The 20,616-nt window shown below is 44.2% G+C and overlaps 1 protein-coding gene across 1 annotated transcript in view; it reads left to right on the forward strand.

Annotated features, from left to right (window-relative positions):
* KIF3B (kinesin family member 3B) overlaps positions 1 to 14,684 on the forward strand; it is a 37,812-nt gene extending 23,128 nt beyond the window's left edge. Inside the window, exons 9-10 of the mRNA XM_066625580.1 lie at positions 3,797 to 3,975; positions 11,288 to 14,684. Of these exons, the coding sequence (XP_066481677.1) occupies positions 3,797 to 3,975; positions 11,288 to 11,381 (273 nt within the window). The 3' untranslated portion in view covers positions 11,382 to 14,684. The remainder of the gene's footprint in view (positions 1 to 3,796; positions 3,976 to 11,287) is intronic.
* The last annotated feature ends 5,932 nt before the right edge of the window (positions 14,685 to 20,616 follow it).

The raw sequence follows: 20,616 nt of genomic DNA on the forward strand, positions 1-20,616 counted from the left end.
CCCTGGTCTGTCTCCCTGGCTATGGGCCTTCCTTCTTTGCCTCTTTGCCTCAGTCTGTTGGCCAAGTGTCTCTTCAAACTGGGAGAGGCCATGCTGCACAGCCTGCCTCCAAGTGGGCCGCTCAGAGGCCAGGGTTTCCCACCTGTTGAGATCTAAGGCCTTCAGATCCCACTTGCAGATGTCCTTGTATCGCAGCTGTGGTCTACCTGTAGGGCGCTTTCCTTGCACAAGTTCTCCATAGAGGAGATCCTTTGGGATCCAGCCATCATCCATTCTCACGACATGACCGAGCCAACCCAGGCGTCTCTGTTTCAGCAGTACTGTACTGTACTACTGTACCTCAGCGAGTCATGGACTCTTCACTCACAACAGGAGAAGAAACTGAACGCTTTCCACATGCGCTGCCTCCGACACATCACCTGGCAGGACAAAGTTCCAAACAACACAGTCCTGGAATGAGCTGGAATCCCTAGCATGTATGAGGTGGATTACAAGATTTTAAAACTGAACAATAATGAAATATTAACAATTAAAATGAAGACAGAACAAGTGGATCACATAAAAACAACTAAAAATTACATTTAATTTTTGATGATGGTTGTCCATCATCAAACCATCATGTCCATCAAACCATCATGTCAACCATCAAAAGCCACCCTGAACAAAACAGTTTTCAGGCCTCACCAAAAGGTCTCCTAGGAGGGAGAACTAAAGGACGGAGTTCCAAGTTGAGGTACCACCACTAAGAAGGCCCTGTTTCTTGCCACCATCCACCTCACCTCCATCAATGGCAGCATGATGAACCTGCAGCCAGTGTAACCACTGACATAGCAGCCTGAATGAGTTGAACCAATGGGCCCCTGCAACCCCATCCAAATTTACTGGGCACTTAAACAGTGGGAGTTACTTACAAGTGAATAAGCAGAGGCTAACTCTTTTATATTTATCTTGGATTGTTTAATTTCATTTATGAAATCCTATATGTTGATTTAAACCACTCCAAGAGTTGTGTTTCTTGACATTTATCACCTGCTGTACCACTTTGCATCATCCACCTGTTGGAAGTACCACCAAAAGTAACTGGTGATGATGTCCAGTTATTCCTGAATTGGGAGACCAGATGCAACACAACAAACACCAGTATGCCAGTGTGCAACAAACATCTGCTCAGGGCAGATGGGAGGGCTTTTTCAAGCATGCAAAAAGCACATGCTGGAGCTCTGCTTGCCAAACCTCCAACTGGTGCTTGTTGCATAGTGTTGCTGGTCTCACTGCCAGGTGGCAGGGCTCTGGGGGTCCCATGAGTACCACTGAACATTACCTCAAGTAAGAAACACTGAGGCAGACCAGTGTTTCCCAAACTGTGGGTCACAACCTGATTGTTGGTGGGTTGTGAAACTGACACGCTGATAGCTGACAATGAGAATGTATTAAACCCTATGGAAAGTGAAAGTGAGCCACAGGTGCTCATGAGCAAGCATGCCTCAGTCCACTTCAAAAGGCAGGCTGAGATGAATGCACTGCCACCAGAATGGCCCTGATCCAATTAACACAGGCCCCCAAAAGCAGAAGGAAGGAAGCCGCCCTCCTCCATTCTGGCAGAGAAAATGTATTGAGCCCTATGGAAAGTGAAAGTGAGCCATATGTGCACAATTACTAATGCGTAGGCAACTGTGCCTCAGCTCCTATGAGGGTCGGGCAAAGGGGAATGCAAGACCACCAGAATGGTCCTGATCCAATGAACAAACGTTGCAGAAGGCAGTCCCTCCCTCACCATAGTAAAAAGGATAAAAACAGACTTGAGCAGCTGGTAAAGTGAATTTTTTTGTCATCTCATAAAGCTAAGTGAGTCCTGATAGTGTCATTTTAAATAGTGGGTCCTGGTGCTACTGGGGCCACTGAGCCAGACCTTTTAAATGAAGTATCATTTTTCAACGTAGAAAAGAATCAGTAGGAGAAGAGTCTGTTGAGAACAGTGAACACAATGTGCTGAGTGGGAGTATACTGAGGAAAGAGGCTGAGGCGAAACTGGTAAAAGTGTTGTCTCTCTGGTTGTGAGATGTCCTGTTGTTGAGTGTTTAGTAGGCCACTGGGAGTGGCCTTTTCCTTCCTGCACAGCGGCCATCTGATTCATTGAACAATTTTACATTCAATTTCATTGAACAATTTTAACCAGTCCTGTTATCCAGAGGCACAGAACACGTAGTAAAACTTCTAAATATATACTGTATATTAAAGGACTGGAATCCAGGCAGCAGTAGAACTGCAATTTTAAATAAATAAATAAATAAATAAATAAATAAAGGGAGCTCTAACTTTGCTGGACCTCTAAAGCAGTGTTTCTCAAACAGTGGGTTGGGACCCACTAGGTGGGTCGTGAGACAATTTCAGGTGAGTACCCATTCGTTTCAATATTTTATTTTTAATATATTAGACTTGATGCTACCATGATATGTGACTGCATTTGGGGAAATGTTATAGACCTGTACTTTTAACAACTATGTATATTCTTTTAACAATGATAGTAAACGAAACTTACTCCTGGGTAAGTGTGGGTAGGATTGCAGCTTAGAATTGTTAAAAAATTTTCTGCTTGATGATGTGACTTCCAGTTATGACATCACTTCTGGTGGGTCCCGACAGATTCTCATTCTGTTTCGGTCGGTCCCGGTGCTAAATGTGTGAGAACCACTGCTCTAAAGGAACAGCAGATGAAGACCCAAACCTGGGAGCACTGATCAGGCTTCCTTTTTCTCCATGAAGAACAGGCAATGCCCTGCTCTGTCCTTTGGGGCAGTGACTGGGGATACTAGGGCTGCTTTGGGATGCCACCTTCTGTTGTTGTCCTACTTTGTACCATGTGCAGAGTTGCCTAAGTCACTCCAGCCCAATCTAAGGAGTGGCTTCTTCCTCCCAACAGGAAATGCCAAGATGGGGAGGGGGGGGGTTTGCTTTTCTGTCATCTCTCTTGGTAGCTCCTTTGACTAATTCTGTGCGTTTTCTGCTAGGTTGGGATCAAAGTCCCAACAGGGGCTTATACATAGTTAGCTAACTTAGCGTTGCTGTGAGGTTATCACTGTGCTGACCTTGCATACTTTTAATCTTGTTACGATATAAGCATTGTATAGTTTCCTCTTGCAATTTCACTCCATTTTCAGACATTCTACAAACACACACATCTCACTACCTGCCTATTGGGAATTTCGTGCTGCTACCTGTCTAGAAGTTTTCATCACTTCCATGAAACCTTTGGCACAAGTTTAATCCCCTCCAAAACAAAGTTCAAGTACAACCAACCCAGCTGAGTGCATATGCTTCCCTTCTCCATTCTTGCATCCTTCTTCTCTTCCCTAGGTATAAGAAATAGGGCCTTCTTGGTGGTGGCACCTGTATTGTGGAATTCACTCCCCTTTGTGTTGAGAACAGCTCCTTCAGGCCTCACCGGAAAGTTAACAATGAGCAAGCCTTTGATATCTGATGGCTGCTTTTAACTGTTTTTACTGCTGATTTTATTGCTGCTAGTTGTTTTTTATCTATTTTATTGCTGTTGTTTTAATGTATTTTATGACTCTCAAATGTTGTTAGCTGCCTTGGGTGCCCTCCGGGAGAAAGGCGGATTACAAATCAAATAAATAAATAAATTTTAGGTTATAAGCTCTGCAGGGCAGGACGGAGCCTTCCTGTTAGTTGATCTGTCGAACTCCTAGTACGTTGCTGCTGTTTTAAGAGTACCATTAACACAAGTGGTTTGCTGGTGTGTTCGTGAACTTAAACTGTCTTGGTTCTGGTTCCCCAGGCAGAAAACATTGTGTTGTTGGAGCTGGATATGCCTAGCCGGACAACACGGGACTATGAGGGTCCAGCTATTGCCCCCAAAGTCCAGGCAGCTCTAGAAGCAGCTCTGCAAGATGAAGATGAGATACAAGTTGATGCTTCCACTTTTGAGAGTACTTCCAACAAGAAGTCAAAATCCAGGTGAGCTCTGATTTTGGGAATGTGTGGCAATCCTTTTTGGCACACATCTCAGTGGGACCATCTAGTTTAGTCTTCTCTTTCCCACAGTCAACCACATACATCTAGAAGTGCACAAGGAGGAGCCCTCCCCTGTGCTTGCTCCCCTGCAACCTCTCTAAACAGGCACACCACCTCTGCCCTGAAAGGTAGTATGTAACCTCCATCAATTTCCCCGTAAAAAAAAAAAAGAAACTGGCAAAGTAATATACATAAAAGAAATTAGAAAAAATGGTGAAATGAAAAAAACCATGACTAGTAGTCTGTCTTAGACCTGTTCTCCATGAATTTGTCCTACTTAAAGCCTTCCAGGTTAATGATCATCACCATAGCTTGTGACAGCAAATTTCACAGATTATGTGCCCTATGAAGAATTACTTCCTTTGTCCTTAATCTCCTTCAAGTCAGTTTCATTGAATGATCCAGCCTGGTATACTCAGGTCTAGTAAATTCTAGTTTATTCAAAAGGGTAAGGAAGTGAGAAAGGTCTCTGTGTCCACACTTTCCACATCATGCATCATATTATGTCTCAATCATTTCTGCCCCTTAATTGTCTTTTTCCCAAGCTAAAAAGTCCCCAAACATTGTAGCCATTTATTTTGAGGAAGATACTGCAACTCCCTGATTATTTTCGGTGCCCTCCTCTGCCTTCTTCACATCTGCAGCAAACTGGGTCAGTGTTTTCTGCAAACTGACAGAGCCACCTGCTGTGACCCCAAGATCTCTTTCCTGGTTTGTCACTGATGGCTCAGATACCATTAGCATACATGTGAAATTAGATATGGGAAATAGGGGTTGCTCCAGTGTTCATTATTTCACACACATTGACATTGAACTGCATTTGCCATTTGTTTGCACAGTCACCCAGTGTAAACTGGGCATTTTGGAGCACTTCACAATCTGCTTTGGTTGTTACTACTCTGCATAGTGACATTTGCAGACTTGGCCATCCTGCTGTTTACCTCTAACTCCAGATCATTGATGAACAGATTAAAAAGCACAAGTTCCAATACAGTTCCTTGGGAGACCCCATTTCTTTGTTCCCTCCATTGTGAAAATTGGCCATTTATTCCAAAATTTCTGATTTTTAACTAGTTTTAAAACATAGAAGGACCTGTCCTACATAAGAACATAAGAACAGCCCCACTGGATCAGGCCATAGGCCCATCTAGTCCAGCTTCCTGTATCTCACAGCGGCCCACCAAATGCCCCAGGGGGCACACCAGATAACAAGAGACCTCATCCTGGTGCCCTCCCTTGCATCTGGCATTCTGACATAACCCATTTCTAAAATCAGGAGGTTGCGCATACACATCATGGCTTGTAACCCGTAATGGATTTTTCCTCCAGAAACTTGTCCAATCCCCTTTTAAAGGCGTCTAGGCTAGACGCCAGCACCACATCCTGTGGCAAGGAGTTCCACAGACCGACCACACGCTGAGTAAAGAAATATTTTCTTTTGTCTGTCCTAACCCGCCCAACACTCAATTTTAGTGGATGTCCCCTGGTTCTGGTGTTATGTGAGTGTAAAGAGCATCTCCCTATCCACTCTGTCCATCCCCTGCATAATTTTGTATGTCTCAATCATGTCCCCCCTCAAGCGTCTCTTTTCTAGGCTGAAGAGGCCCAAACGCCGTAGCCTTTCCTCATAAGGAAGGTGCCCCAGCCCAGTAATCATCTTAGTCGCTCTCTTTTGCACCTTTTCCATTTCCACTATGTCTTTTTTGAGATGCGGTGACCAGAACTGGACGCAATACTCCAGGTGTGGCCTTACCATAGATTTGTATAACGGCATTATAATACTAGCCGTTTTGCTCTCAATACCCTTCCTAATGATCCCAAGCATAGAATTGGCCTTCTTCACTGCCGCCGCACATTGGGTCGACAACTTCATCGACCTGTCCACCACCACCCCAAGATCTCTCTCCTGATCTGTCACAGACAGCTCAGAACCCATCAGCCTATATCTAAAGTTTTGATTTTTTGCCCCAATGTGCATGACTTTACACTTACTGACATTGAAGCGCATCTGCCATTTTGCTGCCCATTCTGACAGTCTGGAGAGATCTTTCTGGAGCTCCTCACAATCACTTCTGGTCTTCACCACTCGGAAAAGTTTGGTGTCGTCTTCAAACTTAGCCACTTCACTGCTCAACCCTGTCTCCAGGTCATTTATGAAGAGGTTGAAAAGCACCGGTCCCAGGACAGATCCTTGGGGCACACCACTTTTCACCTCTCTCCATTGTGAAAATTGCCCATTGACACCCACTCTCTGCTTCCTGGCCTCCAACCAGTTCTCAATCCACGAGAGGACCTGTCCTCTAGTTCCCTGACTGTGGAGTTTTTTCAGTAGCCTTTGGTGAGGGACCGTGTCAAACGCCTTCTGAAAGTCCAGATATATAATGTCCACGGGTTGTCCCGCATCCACATGCCTGTTGACCTTTTCAAAGAATTCTATAAGGTTCGTGAGGCAAGACTTACCCTTACAGAAGCCATGCTGACTCTCCCTCAGCAAGGCCTGTTCGTCTATGTGTTTTGAGATCCTATCTTTGATGAGGCATTCCACCATCTTACCCGGTATGGATGTTAGGCTGACCGGCCTATAGTTTCCCAGGTCCCCCCTCTTTCCCTTTTTAAAAATAGGCGTGACATTTGCTATCCTCCAATCTTCTGGCACCATGGCCGTTTTGAGGGACAAGTTGCATACCTTAGTCAAGAGGTCTGCAACTTCATTCTTCAATTCCTTAATAACTCTTGGGTGGATGCCATCAGGGCCCGGTGACTTATTGATCTTTAATTTATCAATGAGGTCTGAAACATCTTCTCTTTTAACCTCTATCTGACTTAACTCCTCAGTCAGGAGGGGCCGTTCGGGCAGCGGTATCTGCCCGAGGTCTTCTGCCGTGAAGACAGATGCAAAGAACTCATTTAATTTCTCTGCCATCTCTAAGTCTCCTTTTATCTCCCCTTTCCCTCCCTCACCATCCAGAGGGCCAACCGCTTCTCTGGCGGGTTTCCTGCTTCTAACATATTTGAAGAAGCTTTTATTATTCCCCTTAATGTTGCTGGCCATGCGTTCCTCATAGTCTCGCTTGGCCTCCAGTATCACCTTCTTACATTTCTTTTGCCACAGTTTATGTTCCTTTTTATTCTCCTCATTAGGGCAAGACTTCCATTTACGGAAGGAAGCTTCCTTGCCCTTCACAGCCTCTCTAACTTGGCTGGTTAGCCATGCGGGCACCCTCCTGGATTTAGTGGAACCCTTCTTTCTTTGCGGTATACACCTCTGCTGGGCCTCTGTTACTGTTGTTTTAAGCAGCCTCCATGCACTCTGGAGAGATTGGACTCTTTTTACCCTCCCTTTCAACCTCCTTCTAACCAGTCTCCTCATTTGAGGGAAGTCCGTCCGTCGGAAGTCAAGGGTTTTTGTTAGAGATTTGCCTGGTATTCTTCCCCCAACGTGCACGTCAAAACGGATCGCAGCATGATCACTGTTCCCCAATGGCTCAGTAACGTTTACATCTCTAACCAGGTCCTGCGTACTGCACAATATTAAATCCAGAGTCACCTGTCCTCTGGTGGGCTCCGTGACTAGCTGATCTAAGCCACAGTCATTTAGCACGTCAAGAAATCCGGTTTCCTTATCATGACCAGAACACAAATTGACCCAGTCAATATGAGGATAATTGAAGTCCCCCATGATTACAACCCTGTCCCTCCTTGTCACCTCCCTGATCTATTTCCTCATTTCAAGTCCCCATCCGATTTCTGGTTTGGAGGACGATAGCACGCCCCCAGAATTACATCGCTGCACAAGCCTGGTAATTTAACCCACAGAGATTCTACGGTGGAGTCGGACCCACCTTCAATCTCTACTTTGCTGGATTCTATCCCTTCCTTAACATAAACGGCCACCCCACCTCCAACATGCCCCTCCCTGTCCCTCCTGTAGAGTTTATAGCCCGGGATTGCAGTATCCCATTGCATTCCACCAAGTTTCCGTTATGCCCACTATGTCAATGTTTTCCCTTGTCACCAGACATTCCAGTTCTCCCACCTTTGCTCGTAGACTTCGGGCATTCGCATAAAAGCATTTATACACGGAATGCCCCAGGATGCGCTGCTTATTCGCTCCTTTGTCCCCGCATCCTCTCATTGTGCCAAACCGTCTATCACATCCCATCACACTACCTTTCCCAATTTCTTCTCCTACTCTGCCTTTGTCTTGTTGTTCTCTAACCTCCCCATCCTCATCCCATAGGGATGAGGAGTCCCGAACCGGATGCCCCTTGGCTCCTGTCGGCCTTCCCCCAGGGATCAGTTTAAAAGCTGCTCTGCCACCTTTTTAATGTCCTATGGCTACTAAGTTTACTCAGAAGAGACTTTTGATAAAGTATTTTGGTAAGGGACTTTGTCAAAAGCTGTTTGGAAATTCAAGTATACAGTGTCAACCAGTTTCTCTGTCTAAACACGTACTGATATTGTCAATGATCTCTGAAAGGTAAGGGAGGTAGAATTTTTCTTTGCAGATGTTGATTTTCCATCCATCTGCTTCATAATTGTATCTGTAATTATGCTTTTTACCAATTTACTTGGAGCAATCGTTAAACTGTCATTTCCCCAATTCCCTTTGGCTGTTCTTTAAAAATTGGTGCTACACTGGCTATCTTCAGTGCCTTTAGCATGGAGGCTGATTTTGGGAACAACTCACTTATTTTTCTTAGAAAATCAACAATTCCACATTTGAATTCCTTAAGAACTCTTGAGTGGATACCATCCAGAACTGGTGATTGTTGTTAAATTCTAAATTGCTGATATTATCATAGAATATTATCTCTGGTCACCTCTGATTCATTTGGTTCTGCAGATTCCCATCCTAAGAAGATTTGTTCAGGCACAGGTGTCTGCTCTGTCTGTAGTGAAGACAGATGCTAAGAATTCATTCAGTATCTCTACAATGTCCATATCCTCTTTTAGGTTCTCTTTTATGTGTTTATTTTATTTCATACATGTATACCTTGCCTTTCCAAAAGCCCAAGTTGGCTAACAATGCCTAATAAAATCATTCTAAAAATACAATATTACATACAAATATGTTTAAAAGCATACAAATTCAAAAAATATATTCAAAAATATGCAAATGTAAGCTACAAAACATACCTTCAGAGGTAGAGCAACAAATAAAAGATGACTCAATGAATAGCAGCAACATTTCAATAAGAACCCCTAAGACAGTAATAGATATTAAATAAATGTACTGAGGGCAGGCATATAATCTCTCCAAACTGAGAGACTGGGTATCAAAGTGGCAGATGTGTTTCAATGAAAGTATGTGTAAAGTCATGCACATTGGGGCAAAGAGTCAAAACTTTACATATAGGCTAATAGGTTCCAAGCTTTTCTGAGACAGATCAGGGGAGAGATCATAGGGTCCTTGTGGACAGCTAAATGAAAGTGTCAACCCAATGTGCAGTGGCAGTGAAGAGGGCTAATACCATGCTTGGGGTCATTAGGAAAGGCATTGAGAATAAGATAGCTAATATTGTAATGCCATAGAACAGACAGAAAAAAATATTTCTTTACCCAGCGTGTAATTAGTTTCTGGAACTCCCTGCCACAGGATGTAGTGATGGCATCTTACCTGGATGCCTTTAAGAGGGGATTGGACAAATTTCTGGAGGAAAAGTCCATTACGGGTTACAAGTCATAGTAGGTATGTGCAAGCTCTTGGTTTTAGAGGCAGGCTGCCTCTTATTGCCAGTTGCAGGGGAGAGCACCGGACGCAGGTTGTGTCTGTTGTCTTGTGTGCTCCCTGGGACATTTGGTGGGCTGCTGTGAGATAGAGAAAGATGGACTAGATGGGCCCTTGGCCTGATCCAGTGGGGCTCTTCTTATGTTCTTATAATGCAGTAAAAGAAATAGACCAGATGGAAGAAATGTTAAAAGAAAAGATGTTTCAGACCTAGTTGATAAGTTAAGGATCAATTAGTCACCGGGCACTGATGGCATCCACCCAAGAGTTATTAAGGAATTGATGAAGTTGCTGAGCTCTTGACTAAAATATGCAACTTGTCCCTCAAAACGGCGACGGTGCCAGAGGATTGGAGGATAGCAAATGTTACGCCTACGCCTTTTTAAAAAGGGAAAGAGGGGGGACCCGGGAAATTATAGGCCGGTCAGCCTGACAACTATACCGGGTAAGATGGTGGAATGCCTCATCAAAGACAGAATCTCAAACCACATAGACGAACAGGCCTTGCTGAGGGAGAATCAGCATGGCTTCTGGAAGGGTAAGTCTTGCCTCATGAACCTTCTAGAATTCTTTGAAAAGGTCAACAGGCATGTGGATGCAGGAGAACCCATGGACATTATATATCTGGACTTTCAGAAGGCGTTTGACACGGTCCCTCACCAAAGGCTGCTGAGAAAACTCCGCAGCAAGGGAATTAGAGGACAGGTCCTCTCCTGGATTGAGACCTGGTTGAAGACCAGAAAACAGAGAGTGGGTGTCAATGGGCAATTTTCACAGTGGAGAGAGGTGAAAAGCGGTGTGCCCCAAGGATCTCTCCTGGGACCGGTGCTCTTCAACCTCTTCATAAATGACCTGGAGGAAGGGGTGAGCAGGGTGGTGGCTAAGTTTGCAGATGACACCAAACTTTTCCGAGTGGTGAAAACTAGAAGTGACTGTGAGGAGCTCCAGAAGGATCTCTCCAGACTGGCAGAATGGGCAGCAAAATGGCAGATGCGTTTCAATGTAAGTGTAAAGTCCTGCACATTGGGGCAAAAAATCAAAACTTTAGATATAGGCTGATGGGTTCTGAGCTGTCTGTGACAGATTAGGAGAGAGATCTTGGGGTGGTGGTGAACAAGTTGATGAAAGTGTTGACCCAATGTGCGGCGGCAGTGAAGAAGGCCAATTCTATGCTTGTGGTCATTAGAAAAGGTATTGAGAACAAAACGGCTAATCTTATAATGCATAACACATTCTTATGTTCTTATGTTCTTTTTAAAGATGTGAATGAGATGGGTATGTGAAGGACAAATGTGGTTGTTCTCCCAAGTCTAGTCTGGCCCATTTTGTAGATACAGTCTCAAAGAGCTTGCTGAGCTTTGAGGAGAATCCTAATGTATATCAAATTCTTGCTAATCATTTATCAGTTAATTGTCTAAAATGGTTTACAGGCTACATTTTGCTTGAAGTACTTTAACTTTCTGAAGTTTTTAGAAGTGTTACTTTTTATTAATTTATATTTTTCTTCTGATTTTATGTTTTCAGGCCTAAAACTGGAAGGAAGTCTGGAGGCTCTACCTCCTCCTCCACCTCTGGCTCTCAGCTCTACCCCCAGTCTCGAGGGCTGGTCCCAAAGTAAAACTAGCTGTTCTTCGTTGGGGCACGGTTAGCATCTTGTCTTTCAACAGCGGAGGCAAGCAACAACCTGCCAAGGGGGACGAGGCCAGCCTCCAAACAGTTCCTCTGAGAAGAAGCAGTGGCCCCTGCTGCAGATGGACTGAACTGTGACAAGCAGGGCGAGTTCCAGGTGGGCTCCTACCCTGCATGATGGAACTTTCCCTCTAGCAGTTGGACTCTAAGGGAGAAAGAGACTTTAGTTAGGAAATGAGAAATGCATGAGATACATTAGTTTGTGTTAGAAGTGACAAGAAGCATGGGGGGGTACCTCACCATGTTTCCATCTCTACTCTCTTACCATCTTCTTGCTGTGCCTGGCTCTCTTGCACACAGGGCAATAGGATGGGGCCAAATGTCATCTCAGCAGAATCAACTCTTCAGAACTTTGTGATCTGCTAAATCTTGCAAATCTGAGAAATGAGAAGATTTATCCAGTCATGGCAGATGGAACAGTTCCTTTCTTTCCATTAAAGACTGGCATCTTTGGGGATGTGGGCAGGAATGTCTACAAACTGAAGAGAGATGAGATTGAAATGCATCCCCCACAATTAGATATGTTTCCTTTTAGGAATGAAAACCAAAGGAGGGCTTTGAAAATGTACTTTTCCTCCTATGTAACTGAAGCAATAGAAACTTAATAAATCCTTTATCTGATTACAAGACAGGTAAGTTCTTTTAGGTGGAGCTTCTAGAGACCTCATTCATGATTAGGAGGGTCCATGTACCCCCCCCCCAGTAAGCCTCCATACCTGTTGCCAGCTCCTTGCTGGCATTCTTCTGTGCTCTCTAAACCACATCTTCCAGTGTGCTCTGCTGGAGACTCCTCTACCTGAGGGCATATTGTGGCTGTTTCTTCATCTTCCACAGTCCTGGCAGCCCATGTAGCTTCTTCAGGCCAATTTTACTTTTCCTCTGCAACAAACATAGAAGCAAAAAAATTATTACGTCATCTCTGCTAGCAACTTCAGAATACTTTGAGAACAGAGATAAGTTCAAGGCTTGAGTGGTGTCTCATTCTTGTTCTAAGTGTGTAAGATCTTTTAGCTTTTGAATCCTGAGCCATCCCAGTCAAATAGTAAAATGGTTGAGGTTTGGGCAGACTGAGGGAAAGGGGAAGTGTCCCTTTCAGTGGTGAAGCTCATACTTGAACTCCTTGTTTAGTTAACATTTTCTCTTAATCCCCTCCCCCTGTTAAAGCAGGCAGGCTACTGAGCAATATATAGGAAGTGAGACATTGCTGAATCAGTGGGGGCCAGAAGGTTTGAGGTGCCTCCGCCATGTACCATTTTGCAGTTCAGTTTAAAATTGATGTATATTGAGAATTTAGTTGTTAATATTTCTTCCTTTGATTTTGATTGACATTGACTGTCGTACTGTGAATATTTCCACTGGCTTCTTTGAATGTTTTAACAGCCCTCCTGTTCCTTGTCCCTGGTATGTGAGTGGGCGTGTGCATATATGTACGGGAACTTGCTTGGTTTTAGAAATACCCTTAACATGTATGACCTTTGCCTTGTGTGTCTGGAATTGCTCTCAGAGCGACCCACAGCATAGTGAACAAGTTCTGTGATGTATGACCCCTGAGCAAGGACAGCACAAGAGGCATCTCGCTGGCATTGTGCCTTGGAAAGCCTGGAGCTCTTCAAGTAGGCCTGGCTGCTTTGATTCATGGAGTGTCTTTCTAAAATGGGACCAGTTTCCTGCTTTTTAAAAAATATATCTATGGAGGAACAATTCTCTGGGTGAGGGAGGGATCATCCAATGTTGTGCATTACCTCCTGGCATTTTTTTTGTAAGTCAGACTCTTCTAGACAAAGAGCCTTTTTCATTGGCTTTTGCAATATAAAATAATCTATTGCTCCTATCCATCCCATCTTACCCCACTTGAAACGTCTTTTTGCTCTTCTTTTGAATTCACTTTATTTTGTTATTTAAAAAAAAGATTGTATGGCTTATGTGCTGAGGTGTAGTGGTTGCGAATCCAAAGACTGTAACGTATCAAAGATTCAGTCGTGCTTATGTAGGTTTTATCATCCCATAGGGTTTCTGCAGCAGTATTTTAATGTTGAGAACCAGAGAGCAAATGTATTGGGAGCTGCTTTATAATGTGGACAGGCGAGGCAGATCCTCTGCAAGAGAAATTGCGTGGGAAGGAAACGCAAAGGAGCAAAAAGCCTCCCAATGTTGTGTTTGAAATTTTGAGACACAGAGAAGGGGTCAGGAGCCAAATGCTCTTCCAAACAGCTTTGATGTTTGCTGTTCTGTTTTGATGTTCCTAATAAAGGACAGAAATGCTGAAGTCTTCTCTAAAATTGACAAGCCTGCAGAACAAGTGTGATAAGCTGTTAAGCATCATCCTTATCAGACCATCATCATGGTCTGTCTGAGGACTAGGCCAGGAAAGAAAAGAGATGCATGAAGACCTAGTCAAGGATGTGCACAGTCGGTTCTCACACAGGAGCTTGCCATCTGTCTCTGATGTGTTTAATTGGGTTTGATTTTTGTTTCCCAAGCTCATTGTGGTACAGTAGCTCTTGAGGTTCAGAGTCAAATGCAGCAATTGAAGCACTTTCTTCAAAAACTTAACAGGAAACTCTTGCTTAAAATTACATATCCTTCCATGCCAACCTTTCGACTGGTAGGATGTGATGTACAAATTAGACTACAAGTCTTGAGCTGTCCTTCATAGATCTCCTCGCCAATATTCTGAAAGCTGCCAATGTTTTAATGTATCTCTTTAGATTGTCTCTCCTTTCTGTGGTATTCAATTATTTAGCCCAAACTTTTAAAAGTAGCCATACTTCTTGTGCTGGGCGCATGCAAAGAAAAACAAATGCAAAAACCACAGTTGTATTTGTTATACTGGTCAGCTGTTTGGGTGCTTTGAGCGACCTGGTGATGGCTTAGCTCTGAAAATGTGGAATATATGTTGCTTGTGCATTTCTTCATTCCACACCTTGGGTGCAGTCCATCAGGTATGTCTCTTTCATTTCTGTGTGTGTGAATGATGGATTGCGTGTTATGGACAGGACGTAGCCTACTGAGATCTCTTAGCTCATGGAAGTTCCTTGACCACCCTCTCTGTTCTTGATCTGTATATAAAGAGCAAACATGTCCATACTTCTTTTTTGTCCACAGATTTTACAGCTTATATCTGTAATCTCTTTTGTCTAGGAATGTAAAAGTGCTCCTAAAGATGTGAATAAAATCATTTGGATTTATTGAATGCAAAACAAAAGCAAAAAAAATAAAAATAAAGCCTCTTCCCCCAACTTTTTTATTTACTGCATTTCTGCAGTCAGTGTTTCACATTCACAAGTGCTTGGAAAAGTCATTTTGTATACTGGGGTGCTGGGAGATTTGGTCTTCACTATTAGAGTAGTTAAATTTTATTGGACTTTCTATCTCATTCTATATTTGTAGACTTAAGAACATAAGAACAGCCCCACTGGATCAGGCCATAGGTCCATCTAGTCCAGCTTCCTGTTATCTCACAGTGGCCCACCAAATGCCCCAGGGAGCACACCAGATAACAACAGACCTGCGTCCTGGTGCCCTCCCTTGCACTGGCATTCTGACATAGCCCATTTCTAAAATCAGGAAGTTGCACATACACATCATGGCTTGTAACCCGTAATGGACTTTTCCTCCAGAAATTTGTCCAATCCCCTCTTAAAGGCATCCAGGCAAGATGCCATCACTACATCCTGTGGCAGGGAGTTCCACAAACTAATTACATGCTGGGTAAAGAAATATTTTTTTCTGTCTGTTCTACAGCATTACAATATTAGCTCAATGCCTTTCCTAATGACCCCAAGCATGGTATTAGCCCTCTTCACTGCCACTGCACATTGGGTTGACACTTTCATCTAGCTGTCCACAAGGACCCCAAGATCTCTCCCCTGATCTATCTCAGAAAAACTTGGAACCCATTAGCCTATATGTAAAGTTTTGATTCTTTGCCCCAATGTGCATGACTTTCCACAGACCAGCCAACCGTTGAGTAAATATTTTCTTTTGTCTGTCCTAACCCTCCCAACACTCAATTTTAGTGGATGTCCCCTGGTTCTGGTGCTGCGAGAGTGTAAAGAGCATCTCTCTATCCACTTTATCATTCCCATACATAATTTTGAATTAAAATGTTAGCTCTATCACATGTGGCATAACCAACACATGCCTGTCCAGCATTCTCCACCAATTAAAATGTTAGCTAAAAGGGCTGTTTTGTTTAGGGGGAATTATTACACTACCCTTTTAGAACCTCAGGATCGCAGACTGGATAACAAGACGGCGTAATGCAGAGAAATTCCTTTTTAGCTTAAAGAGGAGACTGGGAGAAAGAACTTTTAATAAAAGATTACAGTTTTATTACAGAAGCACAAAGGTAAACATAATGCACATGGAAAAATGGTAAATATATGTTTCTTGGTCCTAGTACTTGGATCCAGTGTACCTAGCTTTCATGGTGGTTGCGTGTGGAGAGTATTTGTTGCATCTGAGGAAATTAGAAAAGGGAAAGGTTGTAGGGAAGGATTTTAGGGGTCCCTGGTCTGCCAAACCCAGTTGCTAACTAAAGATGGGGAGAGAAGGGGAGAAAGGGGGGGAAGAAGGAGTTTCAGGCGCCAGATAGTTAGTTACCTGTCCTGTAGAGCAGTTGGGGGGGGGGAGAGTCCTGTGTAGCGAACCCTCTGACACAACACAGATGTGTTGGTCCTTGGAGGGGGAGCCAGAGAGAGCACGTGTGGCAGCCAGCCCTCTCTTATAAAGGGGGGGTTTTTAGAACGTGCTGAGCTGGATGGTAGCTTTGCTTACTACCACCCAGCAGGATGCTTTAAGTAAAACAATGAAAGGATCAGGAAGTCAGTTACCAGCAATGGCTGGCTTCCTAGGTGGGGGGGGGACGGGGACACTTACACAATACAATGAATACAGTAACCCAGGAAGGCAGTTCAAATTTGCATAGAGTACTTAAACAGTGATTGAGTTAGGAGACACTTTTGCAAACAGTGATTGGGTTAAAACAATACAATGAATAGGAGACACTTAAACAATGATTTACTATGCCAGACTTCTTCCTATATGTGAATCATAGGGAGGTGAATTTTGTAACCATGAGCTTGTGACTTGACCTGATAGTGGCCTGTATGAGAAGTTTGGCCTGCATGATATTTTAGTCCATAGTAACATAACCAGATATAAAATCACAACTAAAAGGGGATTTTCACGTAACAGTTCCCTGGTTCTGGTGTTGTGAGAGTGTAAAGAACATCTCTCCATCCACTTTATCATTCCCCTGCATAATTTTGTATGTCCCCTGGTTCTGGTGTTGTGTGAGAGGAAAAGAGCATCTCTCTATCCACTCTGTCCATCCCCTGCATAATTTTGTATGTCTCAATCATGTCCCCCCTCAGGCGCCTCTTCTCTAGGCTGAAGAGGCCCAAACGCCGCAGCCTTTCTTCATAAGGAAGGTGCCCCAGCCCAGCAATCATCTTCATCGCTCTCTTTTGCACCTTTTCCATTTCCACTATGTCTTTTTTGAGATGCGGTGACCAGAACTGGACTCAATACTCCAGGTGTGGCCTTACCATTGATTTGTACAACGGCATTATAATATTAGTTGTTTCTTCTCAACACCTTTTCTAATGATCCCAAGCATAGAATTGGCATTCTTCACTGCCGCCGCACATTGGGTTGACACTGTCCACCACCACCCCAAGATCTCTCTCCGGATCTGTCACAGACAGCTCAGAACCCATCAGCCTATATGTGAAGTTTTGATTTTTTTTGCCCCAATGTGCATGACTTTACACTTACTGACATTGAAACGTACCTGCCATTTTGCTACCCATTCTGCCAGTTTGGAGAGATCCTTCTGGAGCTCCTCGCAATCACTTCTGGTCTTTACCACTTGGAAAAGTTTGGTGTCGTCTGCAAACTTAGCCACCTCACTGCTCACCCCTGCCTCCAGGTCATTTATGAAGAGGTTGAAGAGCACCGGTCCCAGGACCGATCCTTGGGGCACACCGCTTTTCACCTCTCTCCATTGTGAAAATTGCCCATTGACACCCACTCTCTGTTTCCTGGTCTTCAACCAGTTCTCAATCCAGGAGAGGACCTGCCCTCTAATTCCCTGACTGTGGAGCTTTTTCAGTAGCCTTTGGTGAGGGACCGTGTCGATTGCCTTCTGAAAGTTCAGATATATAATGTCCACGGGTTCTCCCGCATCCACATGCCTGTTGACATTTTCAAAGAATTCTAAAAGGTTTGTGAGGTAAGACTTACCTTTCCAGAAGCCATGTGAATTCTCCCTCAGCAAGACCTGCTCGTCTATGTGGTTTGAGATTCTGTCTTTGATGAGGCATTCCACCATCTTACCTGGTATAGATGTTAGGCTGACCGGCCTATAGTTTCCTATAGACTTTGGCTTAGGAACTCACTTCCAATTAGTTCCTTTTGCTGCATGGTCTTTAATTAAAAGCCTGTAACACCTGAAGGGATGACTCCCCTTTCATGAGCTTCTCCTTCCCCATTTCCCCATTCATCGATCAGGCCTGGTTTTCTAAAGTGGCCCTTGCCTCTGCCCCCACCAATGACTTCAGCATCATTTCCAGTTCTGGGGAAGCATGCTCTCCTTCCAGCCCAGAAGCTGTCTAGTGGAGGTGTGGGGAAAGAGACAATGTTCCATATTGTGTTTTTCCTCCTAAGCCTGACATCCAGGAGGTTGTAAAGGTTTTCTTGATGAGGGTAGGCCAGTCAGAAAGACTGCTTGTCTCACAACCATTACTATGTCTTCAGGAAGGGGTAGAGGCAAAAGTGCTCTCTCCCAAGAAAGAGTTCCTCCTTATGTACCCTTCCCAAACTGCAGCCTCTTTACTTAGTACAGTAGAACTTAATGGGAAGCTACGAAGAGCAAGGTAGATTCTTCCAACATGGAATACTATTTCTGGCTCATGCAGAAGTGTGACAAAACATTGGAAGTTGGCTTCTGTATATTCAGAAATTTAATACAGACAAGTGGGGCCTGCAACAAATGGTTGCTGTGTGTTTTCAGACCCTTAGAGAAGAATTGTTCAATCAGCTTTGTAGGTGTATCTTCACTCCTGAAACAACCTGTGTAGTGCAGGAAGAAGAGACTTTTAACCTCTCAGCATGCGTTCCCCCAAACCTACCTTCCCTGTCAGGGTACTTGTTCTCCCCCTTTATCTCCCACTATTAGAGAAAGTATGATAAATGAGCACAGCTCAATCAATACTGTACATCAGCTATTTTCAATCACTGAGCTGTGGCACACTGGTGTGCCGTGGATGGTCCACAGGTGTGCTGTGGGACTTTGGGCAGGGTAATTTTATTAGTAGAGCAATTGGGGGATTTGAGCCCCCTACCAGCAACATGCCATGCCTTGTCAATGGTAAAAAAACTGATAGTGTACCTTGACAATTTTAGCACCTTGTCAGTGAGCTGAGATTTTTGTATTGTTGTATTGGCAACCTTCAGTCTCAAGACTCTGGTATCGCGCTCTGAAAGGTGGTTCTGGCACAGCGTCTAGTGTGGCTGAAAAGGCCAATCTGGGAGTGACAATCCCTTCCACACCGGGAGCAAGTGCAGTCTGTCCCTGGTCTGTCTCCCTGGCTATGGGCCTTCCTTCTTTGCCTCTTTGCCTCAGACTGTTGGCCCAGTGTCTCTTCAAACTGGGAAAGGCCATGCTGCACAGCCTGCCTCCAAGCAGGCCGCTCAGAGGCCAGGGTTTCCCACTTGTTGAGGTCCATTCCTAAGGCCTTCAGATCCCTCTTGCAGATGTCCTTGTATCGCAGCTGTGGTCTACCCGTAGGGCGCTTTCCTTGCACGAGTTCTTCATAGAGGAGATCCTTTGGGATCCGGCCATCATCCATTCTCACGACATGACCGACATGTCAGTGAGCTGAGATTTAAAAGGTTGAAAACTGCTGCTGTACATACTAACCAAGGGCCTACATTGTCTCCTGTAACTAGGTGGTGCTGTAATGTATTTTGTGGGTTGGCTTGGGCTTGTTGACTATTTCCTTGTCTTGTGGTCTAAGTTTTAACTTCCTGTTCTACTGATGTAACATTCAGGCTTTCAGCTTCTTCTGCTGAAAGATCACATGCAATATGACTTACAGTCTGTTGCAGCAGAGATTTTGTAAACTGCAACTCTGCTGTGTGTGGGACTCACTACTTTAGTCAACTCTGTTAACAGGTTCTGGCCAAGGATAAACTGCAAGAAATTCATAACCATCAGCAAAAAGGGAGACAAGATAGACACAACTTTTCACAAAAGGAGAATGACAAATGAGACATTAAATTTGTAGTGGCCAAACTGTATAATGTGACTTATCAGCTGTAGACATTTGAGGTAGACAGTTGAAAGATGACCTCTGGGATGTTTTATATAGACGGATCACCTGATGATCCAGGGGAATGGATCATAAGAACAGCCCTGCTGCATCAGGCCATAGGCTAATCTAGTCCAGCTTCCTGTATTTCACAGTGGCCCACTAAGTGCCCCAGGGAGCACACAAAACAACAAGAGACCTGCATCCTGGTGCCCTCCCTTGCATCTGGCATTCTGACATAGCCCATTTCTAAAATCAGTAGGTAGCACATACATATCATGGCTTGGAAGCCGTAATGGATTTTTCCTCCAGGAATTTGTCCCATCCCTTTTAAAGGCATCTAGGCCAGATGCCATCACCTCATAAAAACAGTCGGCAAAGGAAAACATAAGCCTGCTGATAGAAGTCAAGTTGATTGTCTAGATGGGTGTTTTTCAACCTTTTTCATTTCACGGCCCCCCTGCAAGGCACTAAAATGGTCAAGGCACACCACTAGCTTTTTGACAATTGACAAGGCACACTATGCTGTCAATGGGGGCTCACATCCCCTAATGGTTCTATTGATAAATGACCCTCTCCCAAATTCCTGCAGCACACCTGGGGACCATTTGCGGCACACCAGTGTGCCATGGCACCGCGGTTGAAAATGGCTGGTCTAGATGAACAATGAGGACAACACTGAAGTTATGTGGAATGAGTACTCAGCTCAGCTATGAACAGTAAATGGTGAAAATTGTACAAGAGCACAGGAGGTGCATTTTCATATAAATACCATGTCAGAGATTGCAGAACAGCTGTACTGGGATTGGAAAATAAATGAACAATTGCCTAGTGGCACTGTTACTG

This window comes from Tiliqua scincoides, chromosome 4 (genome assembly GCF_035046505.1).
Source record: "Tiliqua scincoides isolate rTilSci1 chromosome 4, rTilSci1.hap2, whole genome shotgun sequence".
Taxonomy (NCBI): domain Eukaryota; kingdom Metazoa; phylum Chordata; class Lepidosauria; order Squamata; family Scincidae; genus Tiliqua; species Tiliqua scincoides.